This window comes from Ctenocephalides felis, unplaced genomic scaffold (assembly GCF_003426905.1).
Source record: "Ctenocephalides felis isolate EL2017-DRISC unplaced genomic scaffold, ASM342690v1 CF-g0.4_SCAFFOLD_00165, whole genome shotgun sequence".
NCBI lineage: Eukaryota > Metazoa > Arthropoda > Insecta > Siphonaptera > Pulicidae > Ctenocephalides > Ctenocephalides felis.
In genome coordinates, this window is record NW_020536319.1 from 35,125 (window position 1) to 49,303 (window position 14,179).

A 14,179-nucleotide genomic window follows, 5' to 3' on the forward strand; every position below is an offset into this window, starting at 1 on the left:
GAAATACAAGCAACCACCATAAAAGTTAAGGGTTTCACACATGCAACTGATTTAACAGTTTCTGCAATTTATTGTCCCCCTAGGTATAATCTTAAATGTGAAGATTATGAAAAATTTTTCAGAACCTTAGGTACAAAATTCATCGTGGGTGGAGACTTCAATTCTAAAAACACGCTCTGGGGATCAAGATTAACCACAAGAAAAGGTAAAGAATTAGCAGCACTAATCCAGAAAAACAATTACTCTTTTATGTCAACAGGAAGTCCTACATACTGGCCTACAGACAAACAAAAAACACCTGACCTGCTGCTAGACCTTTTCATAACGAGTGGTATTTCGCCTAAATATATGACGATTGAAAATAACTTAGACCTCTCCTCGGATCATACACCAATAATCTTAACATTGAGTTCACGTATATTAAATAAGCAAATAAATAACAACCTATATAACTGTAAGACGGATTGGGATACATTTAAAACTGAATTGATTCAAACATAAACCTCAAATACGACTAAAACTGCAGAGGATATTGACAATAGCCTAAATGCGTTCATAACTACATTGCAAGATGCAGTTACAAAAGCTACCCCCACAAACACGAACAAAATAAAACTAACTATGATATCCCCCTAGAAATAAAACGCCTAATAAAACAAAAACGTAAAACAAGGAAAAAATGGCAAAACACGCAAAATCCTAAGGATAAAACAATCTTTAACAACCTGACAATTCCCTCAAAAAGAAACTAAAAGATCTAAGGGACAGTGAGATTACGCAATATATTTCAAACTTAAGCAGATACGACAAAACAATATGGAAACCCACGAAGTCCACTAGATATCAAACATTCCATAATTAATCACCTATAAGATGGACAGCGCAAGCGAATGGGCAAAAAGCAACAAAGAGAAAGCGGCATTATTCGCGAACTATTTAAAAACTGTTTTTTCTACTGCTGGTAACCAAACCGACCAAGAAGCTAACGACGCACTTATGATAGATAACAGAATAAAAATGCGATAATAAACTACTCCCAAAGAAGTTAAAAAATATATAATGCTTATTAAAAACAAAAAAAGCGCTGGAGTGGATAAAATAAAAGGCAGGATGATCAAAGAACTGTCCAAGAAAAGCATAGTGCTCTTGACATACATATTTAATGCAATCCTTAGAACAACATATTGGCCAAAATGTTTTAAAATTTCTGAAATTATTATGACCCTGAAACCAGGGAAATCGCCTACTGAAGCTACATCGTACAGACCAATCAGCCTAATGCCAATACTTTCAAAAATGGAGAAAATAATCCTAAGCAGAATAAACGAAAAGCTTACAATAATTCCCGACCACCAGTTTGGTTTTAGACCTCAACACTCAACAATCCACCAAGGTCATAGGGTCATAAACGACATACATATGGCATTGCAGAATAAAAAATATTGCTCTGCCATATTTATTGACATCGAAAAAGCTTTTGACAAAGTTTGGCACCACGGTTTGATCTACAAAATAAACCAATGTCTTCCACAAGAACTGTCATCTTTACTGGAGTCCTACTTATCGAACAGATATTTCAGAGTCAGAGTGCAGAACGAATCATCTGATACAGAATCAATGAAAGCTGGTGTACCTCAGGGTAGTGTACTCAGACCAATCCTGTACCTAATCTACACTAACGACATTCCAACCGACCCCAAAATAACCCTTGGAACATTCGCAGATGACACCATGGTTTTATCATCACATGAAGACGTCACAAAAGCCTCGGAACAGCTGCAAAATTATATACACAACTAACTAGAGGAGTGGACTCACAAATGGAAAATCACTATTAACTCAACTAAGTCAGCCCACATCACCTTCACCAAAAGAAAAGGAGATTGCCCAAATATAAAAATCAACAATATAGAAATTCCAAAAGCTACTCTGTAAAATACTTAGGACTTCACCTCGACAGAGGGCTCACATGGAGCACCCACATCAAGACAAAGCGTAAGCAAATAGACAAAAAATTTCGCGAACTTTACTGGTTAATTGGAAGAAGATCCAAGATGTCATATGAGAACAAGATTCTAATATATAAGCCGTAATTGTACCAATATGGACGTACGGTATTGAGCTATGGGCATGTGCGGGCACGTCCAATATAAAAACAATTCAAAGAGCACAGTCAAAATATTACGAGCTATAGTGAACGCGCTCTGGTATGTCTCCAATGAAACAATTCATCGAGACCTAAACATCAAATATATTCAGGAAGTCATCAAGGAGAGAAGTACGAAATATCATCAAAGAGCGCATACCATCTAAACACTCTAATGATAGATCTACTGAAACAAGTACCAACGAGAAGATTAAAAAGAAAGTGGCCGCAAGATTTAATGAATTTACTATCAATATATTTATGTAAGGAAATTCCCCACTGGAGGAATTTCTAAAAACCCTGTACCCGTTAGCAAAAACCTCATTGAACCCAAGGTTCAGATTGGTTATAAGAAATAAATTAAAAAAAAAAAAAAAAAAAAAAAAAAAATCATGTTGTTGACAGATGTCCTGAAGATGGAACGTACCTAGTCCGAAACGTCGACAGTAAACAAATAATTAAATAAAGAAATTGTTTATTAAAAACTTTTCTTGTGTTTTATTTTTTATTATTTTTGGATTCTTGTTCGAAACTCTACAAATATATATATATATATATATTATATATATAATATTATATATATAATATATATTATGTTTTTAGGGATTTTGTTTGCAAAGTATTAGTTCTTTTTAAAAATTATCTGTACTTTTTATCCTTTTAAATTATTGTATTACTTTTCATTCCTGCTAAATTTGTCATTCCATCGTCAATACTTCTGCGCATTTCTCTTATTAGTTTTTAAGTTTTAATATATTATTATTAGTCAGTGAATAATTGATATTATTAAGTTATTTCTCTTTAATTTATAGTTTTTTAAAATATGTCTGTAATATATTTTATAATTATTAGTCAGTCATTTCTGTTTAGTTTATAATTAATATCATTAAGTTATTTCTCTTTAATTTATAATTTTTAAAAATATGTCTGTAATATATTTTATAATTATTAGTCAGTTATTTCTGTTTAGTTTATAATTCTTCAAAATATATCCGTTATATATTTAAAAATATATTGTATTTCGTATGTTTTGTTCTTATTTCCAATATTAATTTTTTTCAGATTTTTTGCCAGTATTGATTATATGTACAAATGTAGAAGTAATACCAGAAGTTAATTTACAAAATGTACATGTGCCGCCTTCTATAATCAAAGTTGCGCAATTCAATCAAGGTAAGAGTTTAGTTTAGATCAGTGATTAAACTTTAGATCTTCGAACAGGTAAGATCGAAGAAACAAACAATAATGAGTGATATATATATATATATATATATATATATATATATATATATATATATATTATACACAATGGAATCGGGCCCGATTGTTATCGCAAGGTAACAATGGGAGTGATATAACAGTGTATAATGCGGGTGCGAACATGGCAAATGCAATGAATGCATCCTATTCAGATGTAGTGAACATAGTGCAATTAAGGAAATTATTAATAATAATTCAAAGGATGCAAAAAATATACAGGAAAGACAGAAATGATGGATACGGCGGCACTGCTATATTAGTAAAAAATAATATAGAATGTGAAAAATATGAAATTATAAATGAAAAAGAAAACAGTCAAATATACGCACTGTTAATAAAAACAGGAATACCTTTTGTTTAATTTCAGTCTACTGTTCAACCAGAGCTGAAATGGAATTTTTTGAATTAAGAAACATAACAAATATCTCAGGAAAAATTCTTCTCGTAGGAGACTTAAATTGTCACCACTGGCAGGCATGGGGTATCAGCATGATGAACAGAACTGATAAAAATTTATACGAATCTAGCAAACCCGACGAACTCTGTTTCGCCACCAGATGGTTTCGTGAGAAAGATGAAGAAATTTTTTGCTTGTTTTATATTTGAAAAGAAAAAAATTGATCAGGAAGGAAAACCCGACTTATTTTTATATATATAGAAGATAATCTATTTGCAATATTTAAAACAATTATTGATTATTTTTTATTACTCAAATTTTAATTACGGCGCGTGAAGTTCCAGCAATTTGCATTAGGGCACGAAGCCATGCACCACTAATTTTCTTAGCTATAAACCTTGCGGAGCTCGAGACCTTTCCAACGAATGCAAAATTGTCGAAATCGGTTCGTGCGTTCTGGATTTATTTATTATATATTATATTCTGGGTTATTTCGTCAGGAAGGAAAACCCGACTTATTTTTTATATATACTAGCAAACCCGATGAACTCCGTTTCGCCACAAGATGGTTTCGTAAGAAAGATGAAAAAAATTTTAATGAAAATGAATTATTTCGATTACAAAAATGAAGTGCTTTTTAGTTGAACTTCTCTAAGTAAATGAAAGTGAATCCGCAAATTATCCGTTTCATTGAAGTGCTCTTTGGTAAACCACATTTTTTGTTTTTTGGTCTGATGTTAACACAAACAAAACGGATGGTTTTCCCACTCGTGAACAGTCAACGTATAACTGCCCATGTGAAAAACAATGATTTTCTAAATAATCTATTTGAAATCAGTGCGTGTACATCATTATTCTTTGCGGCAAGCATTGCTCGTTGACTTAACCAAGCATAATTCTGGTAATTCTCACTAATGTGATTACTCGAATTTTTAATTACGGTGCGTGAAGTTCCAGCTGCTTACATTAAGGCACGATGCCATGCACAACTATTTGCTTAGTTATAATCCTTGCGAAGCCCGAAACCTTTCCAACAAAATTGTCGAAATCGGTTCGTGCGTTATGGAGTTATTTCGTCAGGAAGGAAAACCCGACTTTTTTTATATATATAGAAGATGATAGAAGACTATTCATTAATAATTCTAAATGCGGTCAACCGACTACTATAATCATTGTAAAAATATAGATTTATCGCTTTGTTCGAATAATTTCATGAATGCTATCAAATGGGAATTGAGTACAGAAGCATTGGGTTCTGACCACCTTCCAATCATTATAAACATAAATGTGGAATTCCCAACTTACATAAATATTATTTCTACAAAAACGTGAAACACCAAGAAAACAAACTGGCAAGGATATGCTGAAGACATAACAACGTTGTTAAAATCGCCTATATTCAAGACAAGGAAAATTTAAATACGAAAATGTTATCCGAATTATAGAAACAGCAGCTGAAAAGAATATAAAAAAAAATTAAATTAAGATCACAAAAGAAAATGTTATATCACGAAATTATAGAATGAAAAAGAGTCAAAAAGAAAAAAAAAAACTGAATTAATTAATACACAAAAGGAACGTTATTCACGTTAAAAGAAATGGAAAAAGCGTCAAAAAAGATAAAGAAGAAAAGAAACTCTGCTCCCGGATTTGACCAAACTAATTTCAAATGATTAATTAAGTCTCGAAACAGTCCGAAGATCAACTAATAAACATATTTATGATATAGCAGCAAGCAATTGGATCCCTAAAGAATGGAGAAATATTATACTAATACTTTCATTTATTTTCAAAGCTTTCGAAAAAATGTTGAAGAAGAAACGTTATAGAGTGGTACGTAGAAACAAACGAATTTTTAACGGCGCGATGTTTGGATTCAGATGAGGAATGGGATCTGTGGATTTATTGAGCACACTGGCCAATGACATACATACATCAAACGTTGGAATACAAAATTATATCGAGTACGAACCTGAGGTGAGGTTATCTACCTAGAAGAGGGGGTATTCTAGCTTGATATAAAAGAAAGTATTTTTATACAATCATCCTATTTCGACCGCCTGCTCGAAGGAATAATCTACTTTATATTAATGTATAATAGTTTATTATTGTGTAAATATTATTAGAGAAATTAACATAATTTTAACGACAACATTGGTTATGGGCCCAGGTAGAAGCCCAGCGTACTGAGTGAGCCCGAGAATCCAGCGACTGATTCCGAGTACCGGGATCCTGACGTAAACAGTGAGTGTTCATGAAATATAGATTTAAGGTATTATGTTGATTACAAAAAAGATGACGTCTTCGATCAAAATCGAACCATTAAGCGAGAAGAATTATGATGAATGGAAAATTGAATACTGAATAAAAAGTGGATAGGTTAGGAAAAAATCATAAAATGAATTATAATAGTTAATAAAAATTGCAAATATTCAAAAATCATTGAACTATCGATAATTTATCAACTATATATGGCGCGTTTTTGACCGGAGGCAACAGTTGACCTGAAGTGATGCTGTGACCGCGCGCTATCCGCCCTCTATCTCGAAAACGGTTCCCCGTATGAAAATTTTTTTCAAACAAAATTTGTAGAGAATTTTGAATTCTACACTATTGAGAACAAACACAAAAAGCAAAAAACCCATAGGAAATGAGATATTTACAAAAAAAAGCAAAAAAAAAAACAATTTTTGTGACCTTTGACCTTGAAATTTAATAGTTGCGTACACTCTACCATATGTAGTTTTTGAGACAACTTTTAAGGTGTCAATATACAAGTATTTACAGACTTACAGCTGGGTATCTCTAATTCCGAGGTGAAATACTAAAATAACTGGACTATATTCAAAAGTCGGGGTGCGAACAACTCTCATGATAAAATGTGTAACATTAAAGATGCATAAAGGCGATGATTTGGCAAAACATGTGACAAACTTTTGTGAAACTGCTGCGAAACTCAATGATATCGGCATTGTAGTCCCACACGAAATGCTAGTAACGTTACTTATGAATCCGAGGAATTGTCGTATGCAATTTTTCCTTTTAATAATTCTTATTCGTCAGGAGCAGGACCTCAGTAAAATATGTGGCGAATATTAAAAACAGTATAGTATACTGGAGCTAGCAGCAAACAATAATATTGCATATAAGGAAGCTAGAGCTATATTTGAAGGAAAATCCTACGCCAAAGTCACAGCCGGCTTTTCAATTTCAACCCACAACACTATTAGAACCCGAAATACGCCAAGGCATCGCAGCCTCAGAAAATAACAGAAGAAACATCACAGTTCGACGAGACTGTTCGACTCAAACATGAAACCAATCAACAAAGCATCATAAATAATAATCACAAACGAAAACAACCATTGTCAGCAATTATCCAGGTCACAAAAACGATAAGGAAAATTATAAATAATAAGAACGACGCAGCGCCGGCAAGAATTCTAGATAAAATAAAATCTTTCATACGTAGTATACACTCAAGAGCAAAATCACAAAAAAACATGGATCCTTTCAAAATAATTCAATTAAATTGTAGATCTTTTACAGCAAACAGAGGTAGCATAGAACACTATCTAAACACACATAAGGAATTATAACATAATATAGTCAGAAGCGATAGAGACGACAATTACGGAGGAACGCCAATCCTCATCAACAAAACAATAAAACACTCAGTGATTCAAATCAATAACAATAATGCAAGAATTCAGATTTGTGGTATTACAATAAATATTACAGCACAGATATCGATAAATAGTACATATGTCGCTCCTGATGCGGTTCTGGAACAACATTATTTTCAGCAAATTTTTCAGCAGATGACTAGTCCATTTTTAATTACGGGAGATTTTAAAGCACATCAAAAGACAATGCACTATATGACGCAATGAAGATTATAACCTAGTGATACTCAACGATGGATCAAACAGTAAGATTGAAAAACCCAATTGCAGTTCATCTCCGATAGACGTAACGTTATGCTCAGTTAATTTAGCGACAAAAATAAGTTGGAAAGTGATACATGAGCCGCTTGGCTCAGATCATCTACCGATTAATATTACAATTAGATCAAACATCCCTTTACGTACTGAAATAACTCCATCCAGAACATGGAAGATTAAAGAAGTAGACGAAGAAATAAAAATACTAATTGATGAATGTTAAAAATATCAATCTCCAGATCAGGGATATGAAATCTTCATCAACACAATTAATACCGCCAACGAAATGTACGTCGGAAAATACAAACAGTTTTACAATAACAATTTTACTCCAGCAATTTGGTGGGATGAAGAATACCAAAAGGCATTCTTAAGGAGAAAAACAGCTTTTAAGAAGTACAAGAAAAATTCAAATTTTATAAATTATCAGGAGTAGAACAAAATAAATGCATATACAAAAAAGCTCTTCAAAAGAAAGAGAATAGATATCGGGATAAACTTCACGAATTCGATAAATAAAGACACTGATACAAGCAAAATATAGAAAACAGTAAAAAAATTAGACAAACAATACTGTGGGAAAAATACAATAATTCCAGAACATACTATATAGAAACTAATGAATTTATTTGCTGTACAAGGTAATAATATTCCAAATAATAGTTCGAAAAATAATAATGAAGGAAACACAATAAATGATTTTGAAAAATTTTCCTTTGATAAAATAGAAAACTCCATCAAACATAGAGCGAATACTTCACCTGGTATTGGCAACATTCATTACATTATGCTAATCCACTTGCCAGATAATGCCAAAACATATCTTACTATTTGAACCGACAAACAATCTTTTTAATGACTTTGTAATAAAGAACTATATACCACCGGATTGTAAAACGCAAATTATTATGCCAATATTAATGCCAATATTAAAGCCAAACAAAAACGCACAAGGCCTATTGCTTTGTCAACATGTATATGTAAAACCTTTGGAAGGGTGATAAAAAATAGATTGGAGTGGTTATTAGAAAACGAATCACTATTAGAGTCAATATCAAAATTGACTAATGATATTCATATTTCTTATTCTTTCAACAAATATTTACTCCTAATTACTACTGACATTAATAAAGCATATGATTCAATAAATATAGGCATACTCCATGAAAAATTATTACACTTTAAGGTCGGAAGATCTATAAGGAATATAATTTTAAAGCTAATAACAAATTGACAGATATTTATAAAGGCAAACAACAAATTATACGGTCCCAAAAAAAACAAATAAAGGATTAGCACAGGGATCATTGCTATCACCATTACTTTTTAATATATACATGGCTCAGGTAGAAAAAATATTTACAGCTGACACACATATACTACAGTATGCAGATGATATAAGCATATATACATCCCAAAACAGTATTGACGAATGTATATCTAAACTCACAAGAGAAATGTCTAAATTCCATCAATGGACATTAAATAATCATCTAACATTCAACGTCGAGCAGTCGACGAGTACACATCTAGTTGCGTAAAATACCTGATATAAATAATAGATCAACAACAAAGTGTGGTGAGTCACAGGCAACTCGGGCCTGATGACGTCCCGTTATCGGTTTATAGAAATAATGCAGTGAGTACAGAAGTCGAGACAGGTATAAAAATTAGTAATGCAGTGCATTTAATTAATAATAGTGATTGTATGGAATATGAAAGTGACAATGGAAGTGATTAGGGCGGGGATAATTTTTAATGTAGATGCAGAAATCGATGAGACAGAAATTAAAGAAGTTATAAAATCTGATATAGATATAATTGATGTAATATGTATTAAAAAAAGAAATAAAGATACAAATACTTTAAAATCGCAAACGGTCAAAATTATATTCAAAGGTAATTATTTGCCAGAAAAAGTATCTATATATTCAGTAAAACTTCAAGTGAGTCCATTTGTACAGAGTCATACAGTGCCACAATTGTTGGCGGTATGGTCATATTCGCCTGCAATGTAAGGCCAAAAAAAATGCCGAAAATGCTCTAGAGAGCACAATACTGAATTGTGTCACATAGAAAAAGATTTTGAATGCGCTCTTTGTCACAAAAATCATGAAGCAAATGATATAAATTGTGAAGTTTACCAATTTAATAAAAATGTAAAAGATCTAATGGCTTTTCAGAATATTTTATATTCGGAGGCCAAATTTATTCTTCGGAAACAAAATTATGCAGAAATAACAAAAATAAATCACTTCAATCCAGACTTCAAAAAGGCATTTCCTAGAATTAACGAAGCAGTTAATTACGGAACAAACATGATAAATAAAAATAGATATGAAGTACTAAGTTATTTTCAAGAACAAGAAATAAATATTGATCAAAGTAGGTTAATGCTGATGAATAAACCTAGAAGAATTATGGAAAGAAGACAAACTGAAAATGGCAGATATATACAAATGAATAACAGGAATTTAAAACAAACAAGTGAAGAGAGAAATTCACAAAGGCGTGAATATTGCGGCAAAATTATAGAAATAGAAGAAATTAGAAAATCACAAATAATCCATGAGGAGCTAGTTAAAAAACTGGGAGAAAAAATAAGGAACAAAGAATGTGATGATCTAGAGGAAGTTGTGGTAAAATTTAAAAAGAATATGGATATAATTTACGAGAAGTTTAATAGTGTGGAAGTTAGAAATATTAGTGAACAATAAAATAAAGTTGGTTTTGATAATAATAACATAAGTTGAAATTATTAGAATTAAAAAAAAATTGATAAACTTTTAAACAGTTAAATTCAAATTAAAAACAAATCTATAAATTTCATTATGCATTTTTTACAGTGGAACATTAGATCGTTTAATTCTAACAAAGAAAGTTTGGAAATCTTTATATATCAAAATAAAACTGATGTTATATTTTTATCAGAACCTTGGTTCAAATGGAACCGACAGTACTATTTAAAAAATTACAATATAATCAGAACTGACAGATATGACGGAAAAGGTGGAGCGGCTATAATTATTAACGAAAGAGTTAACTATCAGATTGTAAATATAGATATTGGAGAAATAGATATAAACAAAGTCCCATTATATGCAATATCAATAATATTAGGAGATAAAAATATATTTGGTATCAATATATATATCGCCAGGTACACACATTACGAAACAACAATGGAAATATTTATTTGAGAATATTCCTAGACCGTTCATTTTAGCTGGAGATGTAAATGCGCATCACCATTCCTGGGGATGTAATTATAATGATAATTACGGAATGAATTTAATGGAATCAATAGAAGAGTGTAATTTATTTGTATTAAATAATGGTTCTCCAACTCTGAGTTAAAAAACTGGTGTTTAAAAACGCTAAAACTGTAGTTGATGTTACTGTGTGCTCTGCTGAAATATACCATTTAATAACATGTAAAGTAATAGAGGAAAACTTAGGCTCCGATCATTATCCTATTTATTTTTATTTGGATTTAGTGAGAAGTAACAGGCTATTGATTCCCAATAGAAAATGGAATTGTGGTAAAGCTGATTGGCAAAAATATAAAATAATGTTTGAACATGATATCTTATCTTTGAGCAACAATTTAGATGGTAATATTTATGAAAAATTAAAATACTATAAATCTAACTGCGGAAAAATGTATACCAATAAATAAAATTTAAACACCATCTCAAGTGAGGAAACCGGTGTGGTGGGATGAAGAATGTTTTAAACTGGTAGAAGAACGTAGAAAAGCAGAAAGAAACTTCAGAAGAACTTCGAGTTTAAAAAATTTTCTTCAGTGTAATAAAATTAAAGCTAAAGTTCGTAAAGAACTAAAAATAAAGAAAAGAGAAAGTTGGTGTAAATTTGTCTAAATCCTAATAATACTCTATCTAAAATTATTTTTAAAATGGTTAAATCAATGAACAATTATATTTCACAGAATGAGAAAAACTCAGAGTTGATTAATGATAAAGCAGTGGAAGAGGTAGTTGATAATATTGCGCCCTTTGAAGTGGGTGATGATATTGGTAAATATCTTAAAGGAAATAGAGCAACAGGTTCGGTAGAAGAGTCATTAATTAGACCATTTTCATTATGGTAATTAGAAAAATCTTGGAGTAAAATCAAAGATACTGCTCCAGGATTAGACAACATCCATTATTCTATGTTAAAAAACCTTCCACAGTCCGGAAAAGAAATTCTACTCAAAATTATTAATAAGTATTGGCTGTCACCGAATGAAATTCCTGATTGGAATAAATATAGAATTATTTTAATTAAAAAGAAGAGCAATAATTCTGATGATAGCAATGCATATAGACCAATTACTTTAGCGTCATGTATTGCTAAAATAAAAGATAGGATGATAAAAAGAAGAGTCGAGTGGTGGATTGAAAACAATCAGTTACTGCCCAAAAGCCAATTTGGCTTTAGAAAAGGATTAAGCACGCAAGATAGTTTAAGTATATTTTCCACAGACATACATCTAGCTTTTTCAAGAAACACTTATGTCGTTGCACTGTTTTGCGACATAAAGCGTGCATACGATAATGTGGTGCCGGGAAAATTAGCAGGAAGTCTTGTACATGCTGGCTTACCAGAAAAATTGATCAATGCTATGATATATTCTACCTTCCATAGAGAAATCGTAGTTAAACCCAATGAAAATGCAAAGATTGGAAGAGTTCTTCGACAGGGGCTACCTTAAAGAGCTATCCTTAGTCCCTTATTATATGCTCTATATGTACGTGATATAGAAGGCATATGATTGGAAGGTACGAAAATTCTACAATATGCAGATGATTTATTGATTTATATTGAAAAAGATAATTTGAAAGAGGCCATTGATATGATATCTATGTATATGGAATTGCTGCATATTTGGTTGAATGAGAAAGGTCTGGAACTATCAGATGAGAAAAGCTCCATGGGAAGTTTCACCAGGCATTCCAACAGAAAGTTCCCAGCTTGTATTTCAAGTCCATATAATACAATTAAAATTCATAGCTATAACAAATTCTTAGGCATATACTTTGATCAGAAAATGACTTTTAAATATCATTAACTATAATAAGAAAAGAATTGAAAAAAATATCAATCTAATGAGAAAAATAAACAGTACTCGGTCATCCATCACATATATTAATTTATATAAAACAAAAATTAGATCAATACTAGAATATGGTAGCATAATTTTTGGACATTCTAATCTGGTAAATGAGTTGAAAAATTCAATACAAATGTTTAACATTTTGCGCAGGTATGATGAGATCGACACCAACAAATGTACTGTTATTAGAAAATGGAGTGATGCCACTAAAAGTCAGATATGAATGGTTGAGTGACAAATATATGTGGAAAAAAAATAATTTTAATTCATCTGAAATATATGACAGAATTAGTGATTTAAATAATAAATACGAACGTAATATTTATTGGCTGAATAAAAAAATATCTATTATTATTCAGAGTTTTAGAGAAGTATTTAAATATCAGAAAAGTATGTATTCATTCAGCATTCACCCTTATTATATTTAATAAAATATATTTTGACAGTTATATATTTGATAATATTATAAATATTGATATATTAAAATCTATTAATAATAATTCAGATGTAAAAGTTATATTTACGGATGGATCAAAGAATATGGACAATGTAGATTTTGCTATATATATAAAGAAACCGATCAAACAAATGAATGTTACAAACTACTAGGGTGTGTTTCTATCTATACAGCGGAGTTATTTGCGATTAAGGAGGCCATAAGAAAAGCTCAAGAACAGAATTATAATAAAACAATTATATTGATATTTTGCAGGATTTGGAGTACATTAAAGAAAATGGAAAGGATATAAGATAGGATGGGTAAAAGGGCACTCCGGAATTGCAGGAAACGAAAAAGCTGATGAATTAGCCAAATATGCTTCCTTAAAGGGAATGGAATATAATCCAAGTATTAAAATGAAAAATAAAGCAGTAAATAGATGGAAAATGGATAGGCAAATAACATCAAGATATAAAGGAAAATATTATAAAGGGGTTAACGACTTTGTTAAAAAGGAACCCTGGTTTCATCAATTCAAAAATGAAGATAGATACTTTATAAGTACGATGAATAGAATTAGATATAACCATGGACATTTTCCAGAACACCTGTACAAAATAAAGATGAGAGAGTCAGCTATTTGTGACTGTGGGAAGGCTGTGGGATCTTTAGACCATATAATTTTAACCTGTAGCAGATATCAAGAAAATAGGGATTATTTATTATATGAATTATATAAACCAATTAATTATTTATTTAGTGTCAAATATTGATTATTATAAAATTATATATAATTTTAGTTAAATGTAAAATTAGAATATAAATGTATGAAACTTTGTATATGGCTAGTTTGTAAATAAGAGGCCAAATAAAA

The 14,179-nt window shown here is 31.0% G+C and overlaps 1 protein-coding gene across 1 annotated transcript; it reads left to right on the plus strand.

Moving 5' to 3' along the window:
• Nucleotides 1-6,698: 6,698 nt before the first annotated feature.
• Nucleotides 6,699-12,464, plus strand: LOC113380420. Its single transcript, XM_026619689.1, has 4 exons — nucleotides 6,699-6,828; nucleotides 10,013-10,386; nucleotides 11,697-11,819; nucleotides 11,943-12,464. The coding sequence occupies exons 1-4, from the start codon at nucleotides 6,699-6,701 to the stop codon at nucleotides 12,462-12,464; spliced, it is 1,149 nt and encodes a 382-aa protein (XP_026475474.1).
• The last annotated feature ends 1,715 nt before the right edge of the window (nucleotides 12,465-14,179 follow it).

Excerpts from the sequence above, each read along its gene's own strand:
- LOC113380420 (XM_026619689.1), top strand. The coding sequence starts at position 6,699 with ATGCATAAAGGCGATGATTTGGCAAAACATGTGACAAACTTTTGTGAA. Across the intron at positions 10,387-11,696 it reads ATGATCTAGAGGAAGTTGTG|AATGAGAAAAACTCAGAGTT; the intron begins GTAAAATTTAAA and ends TATATTTCACAG. Across the intron at positions 11,820-11,942 it reads GAAATAGAGCAACAGGTTCG|TCCGGAAAAGAAATTCTACT; the intron begins GTAGAAGAGTCA and ends AACCTTCCACAG.